A 23,123-nucleotide genomic window follows, 5' to 3' on the forward strand; every position below is an offset into this window, starting at 1 on the left:
CTTGACTAACCCGTTAAAACTACATCACTCAAATGGCAGTAAATGAATGAATAGTCTGTCTGACCCTGGGCAAGTCACTTAACCTCTCAATTTCTCATCTGTAAAGAAAGGATAATAACACCCTCTCTGCCTCCCTTATAAGGTTGCCAAAGACAAATGCAATAAATTAGGGGAAAGCACTTTAAAATATATAACGAAGAAGTATATGAGTGTGTTATTATTATTATCACTCAGTTGTTCCCCCTAGAGTAAATTACAGGTGAACACGGATTTATATAACAGATGTATTCCTGTAAAGTTCTGTATGAATCAGATTTTCATAAATCAACATATCTTAAATGTTCTGGGGAATTTTGCTATTTAAAGCAATCCCATTCAGAGTCTTTTTTGTAAAGCAATATAATCCTCTAATTCCTCTTCCCAGCAAACTGAATTTTTATATCTTATATTTGCTTAAAGTAAAATATTTCTATGATTTAAAAAACTATCATTTTCAAAAACACTAGTTATATTTGTTAACTTAAATATCACCTATGTATTTTAAACCATTTCAAAGTAAGAAGAGGATTCTCGAAAAATAATAGCAGTTTTCATAGGAGGAAAACTTCTTTGGAAATTTTTTTTCTTTTAAATATTACGTGTGTGTGTGTGTGTGTGTGCACATGCACTCTTGTGCTTATGTGTGTTTTGAGTCGAAGTCTGGTGGGGAGAAAAGTACATTGCATCAGTAGTTCTGACCACAAAACTGCTTAGGAATATGACTATAGTCTGATCTTTTTTACTAAGCTATAACATATAGGCAGTAATTCCTAATTCATCTATCTCACTGGGTTATAGTGTGAAGCAAGTGAAATAGTAATAATATGAAAATGTTTTATGAACTACAGAGAGTTCCATAAACAAGAAGTATTACTGTTAAGATGAATCCCTGCTGACATAACTTAGCATACAGAAAGGCCACTTTGTGAAATGTAAGGGCCAAGAACAGTGTGATTATGGCTCTCAGTTAAATTTCAATCTATCAAATACTGTGATTGATAGTGCAATTTATTTCTTTGGTCCAATTTGCTGTTGTCTCTCTCTTTTTTATTTTTTATTTTTTGGCCTTATCATCTTACATTATCAATTTTTCATGACAATCCTCTTATCATCCTCTAGTTAAAGCAAGAAAAGCTAATAAAAAGCATGGCTCTTCTCTTTTCCACAGTATGCAAAACTCGTTGCATTTATTGCTGTGTATTGCGGGGGAGTGTTTGCTTATAAGAGGGTTTTGAGAGGCACTGGAGAATTTTTTAAAGTGTAAAATGTCTCTTATGATGAAATGAAAAAGCTGGGAATGCTCTAAAATTAGCTCTTACAAAACTGTTTATGAGTGTGTCAGGTGGGGAATTAGTTTTCATAATCCGGGGTATATATTTTATATTGCAAAATAATCATCTGAAGATTAACAGCATCTCTGATAGAATAAAAAAGAAGACCTGCAGCTCAAGCAGTTCCACATTTATTTAATCCTGCTGTGCATCTATTCTGTAAACATGACCTTTGGGTTTTCTGAGAAGTTCAGGATGAGATTTTAAAAGACAGAATCTTGAGCTAAAATAAATTGGACTCCATTTAAATAAGAAGAGAGACGCTCTGTCATAAAACTAGACCCAAGAATCAAAGTAAGGACTGACCACAATTGAAAGCGTTAACATTCTGAACCCTAGCGCAACTGATCTTTATTTTTCAAGTTCTTCAGAGGTTTAAATAGTTGTTGGAATAGTATTTTTGAAGTTAGCTTTTCTTTTGATATTCTTACTATTTCCTTCTTTGGCAAATGTAATAGAAGCTCTCAAAAGCATAAAAGATAGATGTTTTATAAATATCTATTCATATGCCAACTCATCCCAGTTTCCTAGAAATTATTTCTTGGCCCAAAGTGTTTACATCTAAGGCTTTGTAGACCAAATCACTCTCTCTACTCTGAATCCCTTCATCCCTCACTCTCCTCCTGAATATGTGCAAACTCCATAGCATATCCATTTATCTCTTTCTGAGTTATAAGAGTACTTGAAATATCATTCACCAGGCCCTAGTGGTCTCAGAGATTTTTTTTCAAAACTCAGAAAAAATTCTGCTGTTACTGTTCCTTAAAGTAAAATTTGTACTTATGTCTGAACAGGTTATAGATATTTTCAATTTATTTTAATTTTGCCTGCAAACACATTTATTACATTAAGGTCAAGTGAATATAATGCATTTAATGTTAGCTAATAACATAAGCATCAATCATTGCTTCCGCTTCATTTAAAATAAAATTGAAATAACCAATATGTGAAGGTCTACTTTAAATGTATTTAGTTATAATGCATTGCTATCCCACATCTAAAACTCATCATTTTACTTAATTGTACTTTGCTCTGCCAACTGTCTTGATCAGCAGGATGGCAGACATGGGAAAAAACAGCAGGCTTCTCTTTGTGATTTTAATCCTGGCAGAGAAAGCAAAACCCCAAACCTTCAAATCACAAATAACAAAAATGGCCAAAATCATCCTAGGATATTTAGCTATTATACTAGATATTAACAATTGAATCTTGTTCAATAAAACTGCATTTACTAAAGTTGTCCACATTGCCTGCTGGGATGCCTTAGCAACCATTCTAATGCTTTATTATCCTCACTTAATTGATTGTCCATGAAGTACAAGTGAATGCCACAACAGCAGAGTCCTTCCCATCTCCTTGGTGCTTTTGTCCAGAGCCTGTAATGTTTGGTTTTCCAAATGGACCAAGAGAAAGTAGACAAATAATGCCTTCTTCTCCTGGTGCTGTCCCACTGCCCTGTCCAGTTGCCTGACTGAGGAACTCACTTTGGATTCTCAGGTGTGTGGATGTCTACAGAAGTGTTGAAAAGTCACCTTGTTGTGGTAGTAGAGCGTGCTGTTTAACATTTCTTAAAAGTTGGCTCAGTGTCTCAGAAACAAAAAGTCAGCTTTTAAGGGAGCATTTTCAGTAGTGGTTAAAGAACACAATCAAGTAACAGAAGTATGAAAAGACAGTCTACAAGGCTGAATAGATTACTGTCTGTATTCTTTATTTCATTTTGTTGTTCTTAACAATCTCTAGGATGTACATCAGCTCTATTTTTAACTATCTTACCCTGGTTCCAATTAAGTCTAGTAAGCTATATCATATTAGACAATGTGTTGAAATATTTAAAAGGCATAAACCAAACTAATAAATTGGCAAATAAGATATGTTCTGTCTTATGACCTTCACAGGTAAGTCCTCATAGTGACTTGGAAAGTGCAAATGCAAAATTGTGCTCCTTGGAGATCTAAGCCAGAGTGTGGCGGCAAGCAGAGAGCTATATATAACCCAGTCCCAGCCCCTAGCCCTGGCCTGCTCCCCTTCCCTCCCACACCTATCTCATCCTTCAACTTTATGAGACTGGAGCTCTCACCTGTAGACATTCTGGAATGTTCAAAGATCAAAGTACGTCCACGGGCCTCAAAATACCCACCTCTTTACTTCCTCTACCAGTTCATTGTTGTGCATACCAGTGGTGTGGTTCACTTTTGGAAAAATAGACCTGAGGTAGAGGCAACTCAGAGTTCCTGAAGTGAGCTCCAGTCATTGGGGCAGAGAATTCCAGGGTCCTTATTGCCCAAAGCAGAGTCTGCGGTCAAGGGGTCGGCTATACACGAGAAGTGCAGCCCGTGCTTTAGAGTAGGCATAGCCCTAACACAAGAGCCTTCTGGCCCAGGGCTAAGGGCAGAACAGTCTATTTGTCTGAATGGATTCTTTAAAAAATAGACTTCTGCTTTGTCCACCTTCTTTGAGAAAACTTCACGCACACTCACATACTCATTCCCCTTCACACTAACCTAAGTTAGAAGCTATCTTCTTTCCTCCACAGCATTTACCATATCATACAATAATTGTGCTTGGTACTTATTTTGCATAAACAGAATGACTGAATTATAGAATGACTGAATTATACAAATCAATGAATCAATAAATCAGATATTAATACAAAGGAATCAGCTTTATGTTTTTCTTCTAATAGATGTCATTGCACACCAAGAGTGGGAAGAGGCAGGATAAATCCAATAGAATTACTACAAAACTGTTTGGTCTCCTGCATTTTCGTAAATTCATTTGTGTATTATAGATTATTTGGAGTATATGAGTGGTGTAATTAAGAGGCTGATTTTTCACGAGGATAATGGAAAAGTAATTGTATCAATTTCTAGCCACAATATGTGGCTATTTTTAAAGCAGAGTGTTAAAGATTTAGAAGAAATCTTAGAAATCATCTAGTTTATCACTTCACAAATAAAGAAACAACATCAGAGCAGTTAAATGACCAAGGTCACAAAGCAATCAGTGGCAGAACGGGGGAATTCAGTTCACCTGATTGAAGTTTTATTTGTTTTACAAAATCTAGTCTAATGTAATAGCCACTAGCCACATGTGGCTATTTAAATTAAAATTAATTAAAATTAAATAAAGTTTAAATCCAATTCCTAACAATTGTGCTAGCCATACTTCCAATGTTCCATGGCCACTTGTGGTTAGTGGCTACCATACTGGATAGAGCAAAATAGACCACTTCCAACATTCTAGAAAGTTCTGATGGACAGTGCTGGTATAGGTGGAAAGTAGACCTGAATAGTAGATGAGTATATATTATAATCCTAAATTTATGTCCTTCTTCTGCTGATCATGGGTTATTTAAATTGTAGCAGCTAGTGTTTCTCAGCATTGTTGATTTAAAATAGGAAAAGCACTTATCCTTTACTCAATAGAAATATTTTTTACTGAGTGTAGTGTACAGTGATAGGCCTTTGTGAACCATAAATTTGTTTCCTTTATGGTACGCTAGGGAAGTGTGCTTAATCACAGAGGGCAGAGGAAGCCTGTTAATTTTTCTTTCTTTCCGGGTCATTTCCATTTTGAGTTCAGCAACAAGAAACAATTTATTAAATATTTAGAAGGAATGGAATGAGCTAATTTCAGCTCTGGATATCTGGTGAGAGGTGATAGAGTCTCTGTTTTGGGACCTAATCAGAACATAGATTCTCAAATACCTAGACTTGTCTTTAATCTGAGGGGGCAGTTAATACTCCATATTTAGTCTTGGGTCCTGATTTTGATAAGTAGTGAAAAAATGGATTACTTCTTTAATTTCCTGAGCTTTAAAAGACCTTTCTTACAGAGGTCACAGCTTCATAATCTTGAGAAATAGCAATGGATGACTCATCCTTTTTTTTCCTCCAAAAACTTACCACTTGAGATACAGAAGTCAGAAAGAATTTTTTCTTTTTTTAAAAAAAATTACTCAAAAATATAAAAAATAAATTTAAAAAATTACTGCATTTAAAACTTTATTCCTTGTCAAATATTTGTTAATAATACCATGATATGACATCTTACTAATAGTCTCTAAAGTAGACCTGTTTTAGAAGAACTACTTCAGGGGTGCCTGGGTGGCTCAGGAGGTTAAGCATCCAACTCTTGGTTTCCACCCAGGTCAGGATCTCAGCGTGGATCAAGCCCCAGATCAGGCTCCATGCTTGGCACGGAGTCTGCTTGTCCCTCTCCTTCTCTCACTACCCCATCCCCCATGCTATCTTTCTCTTTCTCTCCCTGTCTCTCATAAATATATACATACATACATACATACATACATAAAATCTAAGAAAAAAGAGAACTACTTCAAATAAAGAAATTATAAAGTGATATTATTGACACAAAACTCCTAGACACTTAAAGAGGAATCACTGTCTCAAAACTAGGAACCCTTTCCAATAACAGATGTATGATGGTTTAATTAGTAAATTATGGAGGAAACCCAGTAGATAGAATTTAATAATTTTATATTCATTAATTCGTTGCTTCAATTTAGTCAATATTTATTTGCTAGGCACTAACTAGGTACGGAGGATGTAAAATATATGTGGCCTAACGAACTTGCTACCTAGTCAAGTAGATTTTATAAATAAGTGAATATATTAAAACATAACCAGCTAAAATGTGCTAAAGAAACACAGAGGATAAAACCCAGTTCTGTCTGTGTGCATTGGAGAAGGCTCACAAAGGAAGTGAGTTATGACTTCTGAGCCTCAAAGAATTATTAAGAACTTCACGTGAAAACTAATAGGAGACTGCTTGGGAAAATATAAATGATTAAATGTGACTGAAGACAGAGTCCATGAAAGACTCAAAACAAGATATGAGGCTCTCCCATCTCAGCACTATCCTGCTCATTCTTGTTTATGCTGTATTCCTTCCTACCCAGTTCAACTAAATCATTGACTTTTACCCTGAAAACATTTCAGCACACTCTCTTATATTCTAAACATTTCCCAATAGTGCCTAGTTTGGCATTTCCACACACTTAAGCTATGAAATCTGAATCTTGTAAAACATTACTTGAATTATACTCCAGACATACATATAATAGTGGCTAGAGTTTATGTTTCTTGACCTTCCCTCATTAAAAATCCAAGTAGAATATGGAATTTTATATAAGTATATCTTAAATGAATTCTTCTTAAGTAAGGCAAATTTTCATTATTTATTTCAAATTTCCTCTGTTTATAAACCAAGTTAATGTATTTTCTGATCTTACCATGCATTTGACCGGGTTAATATCTTTGAAAAAGTTACAACTAAAGTCTGTTACACCATGTCCCTAAGAAATTCTGATACTAATATTTTATGACTCCAAAAGTTAGATTATATGTGTTATCATTCTTCCCTACAGAACCAGGCTTTTACATATTTTCTTCATTTTGCCTAACTTTTATTAAACCATGGAAATATTCTTAACTTAAAAAGGGAGCAAATTTTAAATGGCTTAATAGTTTTGAGCTTTTATCCTCCCCTTCACAGATGGACCACCTCTTTTTTGTTCCCTGTGTTTTTTATTACAGAAGCTGGTTGTATATTCTTGTATCCAGAAATGACCAACAGCTTTCAGAGCTTCAAATTTTACTGTTAGCCATCAGGGACAGAACAGGAACTGTGTCCGCCCCCTGCTCACACAGAACATCATTTCCTAATAGCAGGCAACCAGAACTTGCCTTAAAACACCTCCCAAGAGGCAATGTAAAGCACATCATTTAGAAACTCTGTATCCTGTTTAAGTAATTAATACCTCAATCAAATTTGTACTAACATTGGTGGTGTCAGAAGAATTCATTAATTTTTTTCCATTCTATTTCCATTCCATGATCTTTCAAGCTTTTTTCTTTAATTGAAAAGAACTTTTTATTTTATTTTATTTTTTTTTTAAAAGATTTTATTTATTTATTCATGATAGTTACACAGAGAGAGACAGAGAGGCAGAGACACAGGTAGAGGGAGAAGCAGGCTCCATGCAGGGAGCCCAACGTGGGATTCGATCCTGGGTCTCCAGGATCGTGCCCCGGGCCAAAGGCAGGCGCCAAACCGCTGCGCCACCCAGGGATCCCTGAAAAGAACTTTTTAATTAAAAATGCTTTTTAAAAAATTTTTACAAACTGGAAAGTGCAGCTAATGCATAATGGTTGTAGAAGCATCCATTTCTTAACTGTGTGCTTTGAAGATTAATTTGGGTTGATACTTCTAGCTATGGTTTACATAATGGCTTTCTGAAGTGCATTAGAGACCTTGGACCTACATCTACACGCACAACACTTTCCATATTAATGAGACTGTGTAACTAAGATGATTTTTGCTTGGCTGTTTTAATATAGAAGCCATGAACTGAATTCCTGCACTTATTTTCACACTTAGAGGTATTCTAGAGGCTATTAGAATATTCCAGTAGTGTTAGAACGACTCAAGTAAACACAAGGGTGAAAAATCTTCTCATTCCCATCTTGAGACAGTGTTGTATGTAATACAAGAACAACCTTGATTTATTTATATGTATTTATTTATTCCTATAATTTTTATCATCCTCAAAGTAAATACTGTTGTGCTTACAAAAATCTGTAAGTCCACATAAATACCATCTCCCTTCCCTAACCATATCCCCACCTCAACTACCTACCTATAGCCTCTTTGATGTTTTTTAAACACACTAATATGTACCCAACTCTTGCCTTTGTACTTGCTGTTCCCTTGCCTGGAACATTCTTCTCCCTTCTATATGCATGCCTCTGACTGATATTTCAGAGCTCTGTCCAAGAGCCACTTTATCACTGAGGCCTTCACTGACCTCCTGACCACTCCCACTTTAAAATACTACCCCATCTACTTCTTCCAATCCTTATTCCCATTTGCTGTAGCACTTACCACCTGACATACTTTTTGTTTTACTCATTTGTTTACTTTCTCCATTCATTAGAATATGAAGTCTAGGAGGGCATGCATTTTTGTTTATTTTGTTCATTGCGGTTTCCTCAACACCAAGAATGTTGCCTGACACTCAATGGGTCCTAGAAAACTATGAAGTGGATGAATTAATGAATGAATACAAAAGAATTCACTGAACAATTACCATATGCCAGCTACTGTGCATGACAAAAGACATTTAGTATGAAGAAAGAAGTAACCAGACAATTATAGTACTGTTGGTAAATTCTATGAAAGAAGTGCTGTCATAGGGGTGCTTTAGAGAATTAAAAGAAGGGGACATAAGCCCACATTGAGCTCTGAGTGATAGAATGGGTAGAGGAGAGAGGACCAAAGAGAAGTTGCAGGAATAAGAAAGCCAAAGGTACGAGGGGCAGAATGTGAAAGCGTGGCTCATGTGGTGAACTACAACTATTACAAAAGCTCCCATTTTTCTCAAAAGCTATGGAAAGCCATTGAAGGATTTTTCAGTAGAGGAAAGGTATGAGCACATTAGCCTTCTTGAAAGCTCACTCAGACAGCACTGTGCAGAGAGGGGGGAGGAGACTAAAGACAGAGCACCCTCAGGGGGATGCCCATCAGCTAGGTGGGAGAGAAGAGGGTTTGAACAAGGGCATAGTGATGTAGGTGACAAAGAGAGCATGCTGGAGAGATTATTGAGTAATTAGCTGATAGAATTGGAGCAAGAGGAATAAAGGATCACCCTCAGGCCATGAGTAACACACTTTTTGGTGAAGGCAGTCACCAAATGAGGACTATCATATTTCTTGTTCTTTTTAAAAATATTTTATGTATATATTTGACAGAGAGAGGAGAGAGCAAGCACAAGTAGGGGGAGCAGCAGAGGGAGAGGGAGCAGCAGGGTCCTCACTGAGCAGGGAGCCTATGCAATGCGGAGCTCCATCTCAGGACCCTGGGATCATGACCTGAGAAGGTAGATGCTTAACCAGCTGAGCCACCCAAGAACCCCGACTACCATATTTCTTTGACTTACTTGCTCACCATAGTCCACATATTTTACAATATTTAAAAATGGAATCTAGCAGTGGTGAAGGTAAACAGGAAAGAAAATCAAGTGTGCTAATTTCTTTCTTGTTTTAAATTTTAACAACATTGCATAGCTCTTCATGGTCTCTTCCAAAAGTTCACCAAAACTTTGATTTAAAAATCTGTCTGCAGGGATCCCTGGGTGGCGCAGCGGTTTAGCGCCTGCCTTTGGCCCAGGGCGTGATCCTGGAGACCCGGGATCTAATCCCACGTCGGGCTCCTGGTACATGGAGCCTGCTTCTCCCTCTGCCTATGTCTCTGCCTCTCTCTCTCTCTCTCTCTCTCTCTCTGTGACTATCATAAATAAATAAAAAAAATAAAAAAATAAAAAATAAATAAAAATCTGTCTGCAGGGGATCCCTGGGTGGCTCAGTGGTTTAGCGCCTGTCTTTGGCCCAGGGCGTGATCCTGGAGTCCTGGGATCGAGTCCCGCGTCGGGCTCCCAGCATGGAGCCTGCTTCTCCCTCCTCCTGTGTCTCTGCTTCTCTCTCTCTCTCTCTATGTCTATCATAAATAAATAAATAAATCTTTAAAAAAAAATCTGTCTGCAGATGAGTGATGTTATCACTCCACACTCAGAGTTTTTCAATGGCTCATTTAATTTTTATCTTTTGAGTACATCACCTAGAACCTGTACTGAAATAAGTGTAAGGTTTAAATTATAGTTTAACACTTCTGGAGTAAAAGAAATGTAGTTTAATATGTTGAGATTCCATATAGTGTATAGTTTTTAATCTTGAGACATATACACAGAAATTATTTTGAAAAATAAAAAAGCCAGATTATTCCCATATAAATTGAGTCTCTACAAAGTACATGCAAACATAAAGGTGCCCACCAAGAAAATATCTAAAAAGGAAAATTTATTGATTAATAAAAATGGAATAAAAAGTTAACTGTTTAGTTTGGAAAAATATTGATCCAAACTTGAGTCTTAGGGAAAATAATAATGGAATTATTTTAGAAATCTTAAAACACTAGAACAATTGGCTTTAATTTTAAGGATAATAAAAGCACTAGTTTGACTAGAGAGTAGTAAACTCATGACCTTGTTCATCTGAGTCATTCATAATGACTTTTGAGCAGGCTGAAAATATAGATAAATTTAAGACGGTTAGATTAGTTAGTGATTGGTTATGTGGCATTTTCCCTTACTTCATTCATTTATATTTGTTTTAGAAGCCACAAAACTAGTCAAATGTAAACATTTTAATCAACTGGTAGCAATATACTCTCAACTTCAAAATCAATTTTTGGGTAGTGAAGCTTTTGGATCACAATGTCACAGCTATATACAGGGATTATTAATCTAAGGATACTCAAAACACACAGATAAGCAAAATCTTGATCAGCAAAATAACTATTCAGGGTGTGTGTGATGTCTGTACTTACTTGAATGTATGTCTGTGCCTTATATCCAACTTCAATCTATTCCCACTTCCCTGCTAGTAATAGATGACACTATCCTTGGCTTGCTACCATTTTTCCTGCCAGTGAGATCAAAGAACTATATGCACATTTTTGGTAGCTGAGAATATATCCTTGCAATACAGTTATGAAAAATCCACAAAACACGTAATCACAATTCAAAGTTAATGTTACATCTTTAAAACTGCTTTTATTTTTAGAGTTTAGCAAAAATAGAAGTAGTTTCCTAACTGTGAAGAAAAATTTTATATTTATTTTCTCTATAGCTATCCTTTGATTTTCATGAAATAATTGTGTTAAAATAGACAATATAATTTTTTGAACAATATAATTTTATAGATTTCACAGTTATGGGCAGTCTTTCTAAATCTTTAATGTGATCGCGCAACAAATTAGAAAGTACAAAAAAATGTTAGTCTCTAGTTAAAGCACTTGATTTCAAATTTGCTCTGATTTTTCTATGAAATATTCCCCTCCTGGGTTATCCATCACTGTAGTGAAATATTCAATTGTACTGAACAGTCTTTTTTCAAGTGGCAAAGCTAGGCTTAAGTGGAAACAAACGTTTCTGAATTGAACATATACAATCTTAGTCTAAACATTGAATTAATGTACTTTTTGTTATATGATTTCCTTTCTAACATCAACATTTTAAGAAATGAAATGCCCTGGAGATCCTGGGGCAAATGGAATCATAGACCATGATAAAACACAAATCTTCTTTGACTCTCAGCTCTCCCAAATTAACTACAACTTCCAAATTCTGCCTTTACTTAGCATTAGCATTTACTTCCCAAACAATTGACCCAAGTGAGAGATGATTAAACCTGTTTATGTGCTAAGGGAAAGGAGCTAGTGGAAACCGGAGGCTCTGATACAGATGCAAGGATAATTGATGGAGAAAGATCCCTGAGGACAGAGGCAAAGATGGATTCCAGAGTCTACTGGATGCATCTGCCCACAGAGGAGGGGTGCCTCTTCTCCTTCTGACTTAGGAAGAAAGTCCACGTGGGTTTGGATTGATGAGAAGTGTGATGCTGAGGGAATTTACATCTGATAGCCTCTATTTTCTCTGCAAAATCTGAAACGGAGAATTTTAAATAGAAGGGGTGAAATGGGGAGGGAGGCTGTCTGACCACACAGAGATACCAGATAACCAGCTCATTAAGAAGTTAGTTGGTAGAGTAAATAAACAAAGAATATATAAAGGTGATGTTGCATGGTGCACTTCCAATAACTAAAGCTGATTTTATGAGGAAATTCTTAGTCTTCCTGTGAGGATTACAAAATAATTTATGAGGAACAGATTCTCTGAATGTTCCTAAACGTGGTGTATTTTTATTTTTTTATTTTTTTTTTTTTTTTTTTTTTTTTTTTTTTTTTTTATGATAGTCACAGAGAGAGAGAGAGAGGCAGAGACACAGGCAGAGGGAGAAGCAGGCTCCATGCACCGGGAGCCCGATGTGGGATTCGATCCCGGGTCTCCAGGATCGCGCCCTGGGCCAAAGGCAGGCGCCAAACCGCTGCGCCACCCAGGGATCCCCGTGGTGTATTTTTAATAAAAAAAATTATTAATGACTAATTCTCCCTCTAATGTGCACTCTAGTGCTTTCTTTAATGTTATAAAGTATGAATTAAGATACCGATTAACTGAAATATCACCCATTGAATATAGGCTAGTCCTTCATTAGGTGTAATGGAATACAGAGCTAGTTAATGTGAAGTGATAGATTAAACTATCATTTACTACCACTTATAAAGTATGGCTTTGTTAAAATATCATAAAATTAAAAACATTTTTTGAAAGAATTAGAAGAAAGATGCTTAATATATTTTTTAATATTTTATTTATTTATTTGAATTGGGGAGTGACATAAGCAGGTGGCAGGGCAGAGGGAGAAGCAGACTCCTGGGGAGCAGGAAGCCCCAATGCAGGCTTGATCCCAGGATCCAAGGATCATGACCTGAGCCTAAGGCAGATGCTTAACTGAATGAGCCATCCAGGCACCCCAATGCTTAATATTTTAATGTAAAAATAGACATAAATAGAATTATAGCTGTATGTCTTTGTGTGCTCTTTTCCACCTTCCCAAAGCTGTACTTTATTCTATATAAATGCAACAGAATCCCAATGCTGATTTCATGGTTGAAAAATGGCTAAACCTCAGAACTACTATATTCCCATTTTATATGTAAATATTCCCATCTATCTTCCTAAATATTCCCCTCATGCCCTTAGTGCCATAGGTTATCAACAGCTGATGCATCTTTTGTTTCCTTGTCTGGTACACAGTAGATGCCACAGTTGGCCTTGGCATCCCCTAGTTTGTAAACAAGTTTTTGTGCTGGCCAATTGGTCATGTTTCATACAAGGAAGAATAGAACAAAACATGTTTCTTTGTAATGCTATTCAATGATTCCCTTTGCAAATCTGCTTACTGAAGTTTTGCAGATGCAGAAGTCACATAACGTGCTGTTTGGTGGGGAACAGCATTGCATTTTCGCTGCTTCTAGCAGCAGCATCTCCATCTTTCTAAATGAGATTGAGGTGATAGATTTGCAGATACACCGGAATAGCAAAGATTCTTTTTTTTAAAGGAAAAATCAGAATCTTACTGCATATGCTTAATGTTCTTCAAAGGAAAACAAGAGAGAAGAAAAGACCTATTGTGTACTTCTTACCAATAATTTTCATTTTCCTTGACGTACAAAACATCAGCATATTTCTGCACAGCATAGAATACCTTGCAGACTAGGACAGTTTTAATTGGTCATTTAAGTATAAATGGTTACATTATTATGTTAATTGAATAGTTTTTCTTTTTTAGGGTCCTCTGGGGCCTCCGGGACAAAAGGTAGAGTATAAACAGTACTGGGGAAGTAATTATACTTGCATTGCGTAATGGCTAGCATGAGAGGTGAATAGAATTAGCTACTGTAAGCCATGCTGAAGCATCTGGATTGTGCATTCTCCTTTCTAAAAATACAGTCATATAATGTGAGCCATCAGATTTCTAATCAACTCCATTATAGAAAATCCAATAAATCCAGAGTAAACTTTTTTTAAGCTGTCTGCCAAACTAAAGGTAGGTTATTGAATTTTTAATTAAAATACTGGCAAAACATTGAGACAAAACTTAGAATTTGAAAGATCATATGACATTGACATTGCAGATTGAATGCATGGTCCTAGTCAAATATTATGACCAAATGACTATGGAACAGTCCAGAACAAAAGATGTACTTGGGGTTTGATGGCAGTATTCCATTGGTCCACTAGTGTTTTCCTTTGCTGAGGTAATCTGAAGAGTGACTTCCTGATTGTCATTTCCCAGTCATCAGAATTCACCATTACATTCTGATGGAGAGGGTCCTAGTGCTTCTAAATTACATCATTACTACAGTAGTAAATATATCAATAGTAGGTAGATGGCCCTTTGCCAACAAAACATCATTAAATTCCCATTCCCTGTTACAACTCCAACCTCACAATGGGGAAAAAGAGATATTTAACCTGCAGAAAACTAAAGAAAGCAATTGTACTACAACAGGTGGAAAAGTGATTATTCCTTATCTTTGGAATCCATCAAAGATAGAGACTTTTTATCCCCCAAGCACTGGGCATGTGGCATCTGTTGAAACATAATCCTACTAACCAAGTAATAGCCAATGAGTTGTGAGACAACTTGTGTATAAGAACACTTTGTCCTTTGCAATAATGTCTCTATTAAGCATGGTGTGAAATTGTAAATCTACCCTAATCCACATGCGACCAGGGTAAAATTACTGCCCGAGGCTTCAGGAAGTCTTTTAATGACCCACTTAATATAATTACCAAAAGCACTAAGGAACTTGCCATTTCAATTTGTTTTGCATATAATGACTACATATTTTTTAATGACTGCCTTTTTAATAAACTTTCTCTTTTAGAGCAGTTTTAGGTTTATATTTACTCTTAGGAAAAAACTTTTTCCCATTATTATTAAGAAATTTAATATCATACATCAACTTAGTAAAGTCTATTTTCTAGTGCTAGACAAAGAATAAACATTTTATTTAAAAATGGTTTCTCCAGAGCCTGAAAGGGGAAATGACATCACTATTCGAAAACATTTGTTAATGTTTCTATATCCAGGTAAATGTCATAGATTTTCTCAGGTGATAATTAGCTTTTTTACTCTCAGTCCACCCCAACTACGTCCAACCATTCATAATCACCCCAGTGCGCATGTGCACACACACACACACAATACATACACACTTAATATTTGACTACTGTTGTTATTCCTATTCAGTGTTTAACATTTGTAACACCTTTTCTAGTCTTTGGAAGACATATTTACATTCACCTGGCTTAAACGTACTCCCTGAAAGTCCAGGAGAAAATGCTTCAAATACAACAAACTTGAGTTTACACCATGGGTGCCTTATTTGACTAATTGTGGAACAAGTAGTTGTTATTTTAATTACCTTTTGTCTCATGGTATTTAAACTCATGAAATTCAAGAGTTAACTGCTACTGCTAGGCTTTTCCAGATGAAACTAAGCCTATTTATTTCTTAAAAGCACCACAATTTAGAGCCATTGGCCTTCTGATAGCTATGGATCCCAGTTGATGATGTGAATTTCTTTAAAATCATATTAGAATTAAGTGGATATTTAGAAACATGGTTAAATTTAACTCTCTAGTTTCTGGGAATGCGGGATGAATCTGCTTACATTAGTATATATTTGAGTACAGTGGATAAGATCTGAAAAACAGCCTCTCACACCTGTTTTAGCAAGGTGAAATTATGGCTGACATAATTACTACTACAGATTCAGAATTGAAATATTTTGTGATTATATCTGCTTAATTTAATCATGTGTCTTCTTAGGGTTCTGTTGGAGTACCTGGAATTCCAGGAGTGAATGGTCAAAAGGTAAGTTGTATAGAACATATTTGATCATTTAAGGGGATTAAAATTACAAAATTATTCTAGTCAATAATGTTAGTAAAAAGTTTGTATACTTGTAAAAACACTATATATACTTTTGAAATGCAGGGAAATTATGGTGCAAAAGATCAAACTAATTTTTAACAATGCATTAAGTAGTCAGAAACTCTTAGAAAATTTTCCATTTTATTTTGATAAATTTTGTAGGAGATACAACTGGATCTTTTTTATAAATATACATGGAATAGGAAAAATTTTGTGTTTAACATTAATTGTGATAGACAAAACACACTCCAGTTTATTCTTGTCAAGGCAAAGTGACATGTATTATTTCTTTCACTAACAAAAAATATCCTTACAGAAGGAACCTATTGGCATAATCTGAATCCAGAAGCAAGCTCTTTCTACTGTTAAGAAAAATTAGGATTTAAATAGACTTGCCAAGCTCTGGTAGTACTCTTTAATTGTACTGTTAATAATGAGGGGGAAAATTAAATAAGAAAACCCCATAACTTACATAGACATCTATGTGTGTGGTTATATCTATTTCTGCAACATACTTACTGGTTGGATAAAGCAGCAGCATCCCACAGGTGAGTCGGCTATTCTATATGTGTTCCCCTGACAGTGCTGACTGGCTTTTCAACCTGGAACCTCTACAGAGAAGAGGAAAGCTATAGGAGGAGCTAACAAAACCAGTCTACCAGCAACCAGGAAGCTGAGCTAGGGACTTTCTTATCTCCGTCAGAGTTCTTGGACTAGCCCTATAAAATCCTATGACCCATCAGCCTGTGTTCAACAGAGAATTTTATTATTATTATTTTTTAACTAGGTTTTATTTTATTTTTTTTTTAAGATTTTACCCATTTATTCATGAGGGACACACACACACACACACACAGAGAGAGAGAGAGAGAGAGAGAGAGGCAGAGACACAGGCAGAGGGAGAAGCAGGCTCCATGCAGGGAGCCCGACGTGGGACTCAATCCCGGGTCTCCAGGATCAGGCTCTGGGCTGAAGGCGGCACTAAACCTCTGAGCCACCTGGGCTGCCCCAAAAGAGAATTTTAAATCTCTGCATTCTGAATTAAATTCTGGAATCATAAGGAGCCCAATATTTACAGACAGAATAGACCTCCTAGTGACCTTTCCCATCTTGTCCATCTTTTCTTCTCCAATAAGGTATTAACAATCATAAAACCTACAGAGTAGCTAACAAAAAGCATGAGTCTGCCACTTACAGGCCACATGGTTTTTGGCAAAGTCCTTGAATTCTCTGGGCCCAGTCTCTTCATATGTAGAAGGAAGACAATATGTTTCTACCAATTAGGGTCAATATGAGGATTGAATGGTAAACAGACATAAATCCCTTATGATAGTGGTGATCTTATAATTAAATTTTTCCCTCCATTTCATTTTAGTGAAATTCTGGAAATTTGATTAATCCATATCTTTTTTTTGTATATTTTTTATTGGAGTTCCATTTGCCAACATATAGCATAACACCCAGTGCTCATCCTGTCAAGTGCCCCCCTCAGTGCCTATCACCCAGACACCTAACCCCCAGCCCAACTCCCTTTCCACCACCCCTTGTTCATTTCCCAGAGTTAGGAGACTCTCATGTTCTGTCACTCTTTCTGATATTTCCTATTTCTTTTCTCTCCTTTCCCCTTTATTCCCTTTACTATTTTTTATATTTCCCGTATGAATGAAACTATATAATATTTGTCCCTCTCCGATTGACTTACTTCACTCAGCATAATACCCTCCAGTTCCATCCACATCGAAGCAAGTGGTGTGTATTTGTCGTTTCTAATGGCTAATATTCCATTGTATACATAAACCACATCTTCTTTATCCATTCATCTTTCAATGGGCACCGAGGCTCCTTCAACAGTTTGGCTATTGTGGACATTGCTGCTATAAACATTGGGGTGCAGATGTCTCGGTCTTTCACTGCATCTGCATCTTTGGGGTACTGATTAATCTATATCTTAAACAAGATTCTTTGCTTCCAGAATTACTTAATTCCCAGTGAAATTTGATGTCCTTAACCAAGGCTTATGGTATCCGTTAGTCCACAAACCAAACATTCGTACTCCTCAGGAGTGAACAGCCCAGGTCACTGCTCTATTTGCCACTTAATAAAATGCATGTCTGTTTGCTTCGCAAATCCTGGTAAAGAATGAAGATTAACTTTCTATTTAGAAAACTGCAGATCATGGAGGGAAATATAAACATTTGGAAGTATATTCATCCTAAGATGAATTTTAAGGTTATATAGGTCAAGATAATATTTGGAAAGGACAAGATGTGGATATGAGAAATGTTTTTAACATTGATGAAGAACAAAGCTGGTACACCTAAGGTTAATATTTTGTTCTTTCTTCTTTGCTTCTTTTCTTTTTTCAACTTTAGGACAATCATGAAAATTTATAGAAACCTTTAACCTGAAGCAAAACAACTTTAAAACTGTCACATACATGTTTATGAAGACTGCATATTCTTTATTTTTGCAAAGGAAATATGCAATTTCCTTAGCAAGGGAAAGGAATGTGGCATTTTCTTATCCTACTCACCAAGTTTAAATTATATTTCAAGGAAACAGACAGTTAATATTTGCAGTTTTATGTCTTGGTATACATCTTTGTGGCATTTTAAAGTGTTTTCTAGAAGACCTAGGGAAGCTAAATAATTTCACGCTTTTATGGAGGTATTAGCAAAATGTAATTTAAGATTGTTTTTCATACTCCATAGAATTTAACCTAAAACTTTGTGGATGAAATTTGTGTTAATAACAGTCATTATCTAACATTTGTCATATTTGCTGTATCATCTTTAGGAAAATAAAGTGCAAAAGCCATAAGTCCTTCACTGAAACAGCAGGTCATATAGACAGTAAAAACAAAGCTGGAAATAGAGTAGTAATTCTGTACTTAAGCACATGAAATGTGTTTTGGATCTCTACAATTTGTTTTTCTAAGAAAAGAACTTAGAGTGACATAATTTTTTAAAGTACCTAAATGTCCTCATACTGCCTTAAGAAAACATTTTCTCTACATTACAATTTCACTTTTCCAAACAAAAATATGTTGCTTAGAAAATATTTTTCAGATAATGATTAAGGAAGAATCAGAAATATATCAAATAACAACTAGAAAATAGAAGGATTTTTCTCTTACAAAAAAGAAAGGAAAATATTTTTTAAGTATTTTGTTTTCCATCCATTCAGATAGACAAGATTGGTGATTGGCTTTGGCCAATAAACTTGGTAGTGATGTATTTTTTTTAATTTTCCTCCAAATATGGGTTACTTTGACTGCTAACCTGAATTTTTCTTATTTTGTAATGGTCTTCCGGTTGTTCAGATTGTATTAGGAGAAAGGACTCACATAAACAGTAACATGCCATTAAACCGCTATCTAGCTCTTTCTGGCATCATAATCTATAAAGGGCTCCTCCTGAGCATCTTCTGTGAAATGCGGAAGGCAGCGTGGTATGGAGGAAAAGGTGTGAACTCTGTAGTCAGACAGAGAATGAGTCAGATCCTAGTTCTCATCTGGGCAAGTTATATAATATTTCGACAGCTCAGGTGTAAAATATAAATACAGACCTTGCAGTATTAACTAGATAATATCTCTAAAGTGAACTTAATGCTATAGATTCTCAATATGTTACTAAGTGTCTGTAGTAATAGTATTCCACTGTAAGAGTTTCGGCAAATGAGCCCTGGGTTTACCCTCACACAGGGAGCAGAAGGCAGTTGAATCATTATAGGAAGAATATGAATATGTAAAATTACACAGGAAAGTAAAATGTTCCTCTGTCCTCTGACTCCTTCCCCATTCACTCCAGTGCTGTCCTAGAATCGGGATGCTCTGTGCTCTTCTACCTCACGTGCAGCCTTTGAAAGAGCCTTTTCCTGTCTGGGCTTCAAGGAAGTTTCGTTCGTGAAATGAGACCAGGGACTGTACTAATTTATTTCTAAGTTTCTAAGAGAAAAGTCACCAATGTCTTATTTTTGATTCAACCAGCTTCTAGCATTCTCTGTTCCCAATTCTGAAAGCTGTTGTTTTCATGATTTGGATTTATTGCCAGCGCAAAGCAATTAGGGTAGATTTAATACTAAGTCTTACCTAAAAATCTGAAATGTTGTCCTCTTCTTCCCTAGCTAATTATATTGGACACAAAAATTTTGTAATTCTCAAGGATAGATCTTGTTAAATTCAATGTATAATTAACATTTTATGCTCCATTATTCATTATTACTCTCTGTCCTTTTTTTAAGGATTTATTTATTTATTCATGAGAGACACAAACAGAGAGAGAGAGGCAGAGACACAGGCAGAGGGAGAAACAGAGGGAGAAGCAGGCTCCCTGCAGGGAGTCCGATCCTGGAACCCCAGGATCACGACCTGAGCCAAAGGCAGGTGCCCAACCACTGAGCCACCCAGGGGTCCCTATTACTCTCTGTCTCTCTTTTTCACAAACACACCCACATGTATACATGGAGAGATGTGTATCTGAATATTTGTCAATTAAACCCTGCTTCTCAGATATACTGGAAAAGTAGAAGCTTTTAAAAATAAGTTTGTAGTAGAACCATCTTTTAAGCTGAAGAATCCTTTGACAAAATTAGTTGCTATCTATGATTTTTGTATATACATGTGTATCAGAACTTTAAAAATCTCAACTTTTATGAAACGTTATTAGAACCCTATTATTTTTTTATTCTTTTACATTAAGTGGCACCTATAAAAACAAATCATCGTAATGACACTTTACTTGAATAACAATCAATGCCCAGTACTATGCAAATACCACTGAAGAGGAGATCTGAGGACAGAGACAGGGTACATTAAAAATCTAATTGGTGCAGTTAACACCCTTGTCTGTTTGTTACTATGAAAATAATAATAAAGGTTTTCAGAATTAAAAATCAATTATTTGTCTAACAAGCTAGAATATTTCTGAGGCCCCAGAGTCTTGGGATTGTTTTCAAAGCAGGTGATAAATATTATAAGATCTTATTCATGTATTTTTCAAGTATTTTCTAGAATTTATTATTTTTAAAACTTCAAAATGTAATATAAATAAAGACTGTAGTTAACATCTCATCTATGACTCTATCCCAGACAGCTATGTGATTTTTAAGGAACATTAAATTTTAATTAATTTATAGTTATGGTATTTAGAGTTCCTTTTCATCTCTTATCCATGGGTCTTACAATTTTTCACTGACATTAATCCTCACAGCATACTTCTAATGGCATTTTTATTGTATGTGTATTTAGAGAGCAGATAAATTGAAGCTCTCAGGCTTCCAAAGGTCAAGCTATTTATTCAAGTCTATTCAGTGGGCTGTTCAATGAATGCAGTGTTTTTTATTCTTGATTCACTTACTGTAACAACTAAGTACACTCTTTTCTTGGTTCTGTCATTAAGCAGTCTGAGTTAAATTCCCAAAGGATTTGAATCTGGTATAGTTCTGTTTGTTTTCTGGGTTGGTTAGCTTAAAATTTTCTTGTAGCAGAATTTATTAAGTGGTCCCATTACCCAATATAGTTGTGACTTTCTTTTTTTTAAAGATTTTTTAAAAAGATTTTATTTATTTTAGACAGAGAAAGAGAGAACGTGTGAGAGAGCACAAGCAGTGGAGAGGGAGAAAGAGGCTGCCCATTGAGCAGGGAGCCGAATGTGGGACTCGATCCCAGGACTCTGGGATTATAACCTGAACCAAAGACAGCTGCTTAACCGATTGAGCCACCCAGGTACTCCTAGTTGTGACTTTCTGGTTTTAGACTTTAAGAAAAGATATCAAGAGTAAATGAAGTGATTGATTTCTGATCCAAGATTAATTAATAGTTCAGGGAAAGTATCTTACAGCAGTGCAATCATTTTGCAGGTTAAAGTTGAGACAAATTACTTTTATTAGCTTTTCTATCTTCTAAAGTTAGTAATTAATGTACATTAGAATTCTCAGAACACATGACGTTTTTCTCTAGTCACTGTAAGAATAGGATATGTTCTTTCTTCCAAAAGAAACACCATCTAATTGAATTTAAAAGAAAAGAAAAGAAACACCATCATTTTCCTATTACAGAACATTTCTTATAGTCTAATCACTGTATCCTTAAGTGTGATTCATACATTCTCAGACATTTTCATATACATGCTTACTCTTTAAGAGACTTTTCACTCAGTTTTACTTGTTAAGTGAGACAAATAATATTTCCATTCTTTATGTAATTAATTTTAACTTCCCTTAGAGAGGCATCAAAAGTTAGTTATAAGAGGTAGTTTAGGGATACCTGGGTGGCTCGGGGGTTGAGTGTCTGCCTTTAGCCCAGGGCATGATCCTGAAGACCCGGGATCGAGTCCCTCATCGGGCTCCCTGCATGGAGCCTGCTTCTCTCTCTACCTGTGTCTCTGCCTCTCTCTCCCTGTGTCTCTCATGAATAAATAAATACAATTAAAAAAAAAAGAGGTAGTTTAACGTTGGCTTGAAATAAATCAAGTATGGTAAAGCTTCTTTTTTAAACCACTTTCCCCCGACTTCATTTAGCCATGTTACTATAGAATTTGATAATAGCTATCATTCTATTCTACTAAAATATCAGGTGGCGGGAGAATAAAAAGTTGAGGGAAAAGGATTCTTGGGGGCAGGGATGTGAGAGAGGCAAGCTACTCACAGGCTGTCCGAAAACAAACAACAAAGCAAATGTGGTTGAATTATGATATCATCGAGTCCACTTATTTTATTTTTTTAAGTCCACTTATTCTAATTGAAAAGACACTATCTTTTATAGGAGGGATCACAAAAATATGATTTACTAGATCTGACTCAATTGCATATGTAATCTGGGAAAGCTTTCTTAAAGAAAACTTTCCATAAATGGGTCCACTGATTCACTTGATTTTTTTCAGTCATTTGTGCAGCCCTTACTACCAAGTGTCAGGCACCATCTGAGCACTGACGTTCAAGCTCTCTCAGTCCTCATGGAATTTCCAGCCTAATTGGGGATGGGGCTTTAAATGAACAGTTAGGCTAAAAGCCTATTACATGACAATTCTGTTAAGAGCTATGGCAGAGAAGCACAGGCAGCCTGGCCTGGTGGACAGAGCCTGGCAATGCTTCTCTAAATGGGTAGGTGACTTTAGGTGTGCCCTAACAGGTGAGCAGCATTTGGCAAGGAGAGAGAAACTACCCCTCTGGTGCAGTACCTTATAGATCAAATTACAGATGATCTTGGTCTTAGAATTTGGTTTCTGAAACACCATATTATCGACCATTATAGGGCTTTTGTATTCATCATGCTCTACCTTCTCTCCAAGCTTAAGACCACTAAAATATTAAATCAGTGCAAGCCACAAAGCCT

General features: G+C 35.9%; 1 protein-coding gene across 6 annotated transcripts in view; it reads left to right on the forward strand.

Moving 5' to 3' along the window:
* The window catches only part of COL25A1 (collagen type XXV alpha 1 chain), a 444,588-nt gene that overhangs the window by 325,562 nt on the left and 95,903 nt on the right, over positions 1-23,123 (forward strand). For all 6 annotated transcript variants that reach the window (XM_038581926.1, XM_038581929.1, XM_038581924.1 and 3 more), the window contains exons 11-12: positions 13,637-13,663; positions 15,686-15,730. In XM_038581926.1, the coding sequence (XP_038437854.1) occupies positions 13,637-13,663; positions 15,686-15,730 (72 nt within the window). The remainder of the gene's footprint in view (positions 1-13,636; positions 13,664-15,685; positions 15,731-23,123) is intronic.

The sequence above is a fragment of the Canis lupus genome, chromosome 32, assembly GCF_011100685.1.
Source record: "Canis lupus familiaris isolate Mischka breed German Shepherd chromosome 32, alternate assembly UU_Cfam_GSD_1.0, whole genome shotgun sequence".
Taxonomy (NCBI): domain Eukaryota; kingdom Metazoa; phylum Chordata; class Mammalia; order Carnivora; family Canidae; genus Canis; species Canis lupus.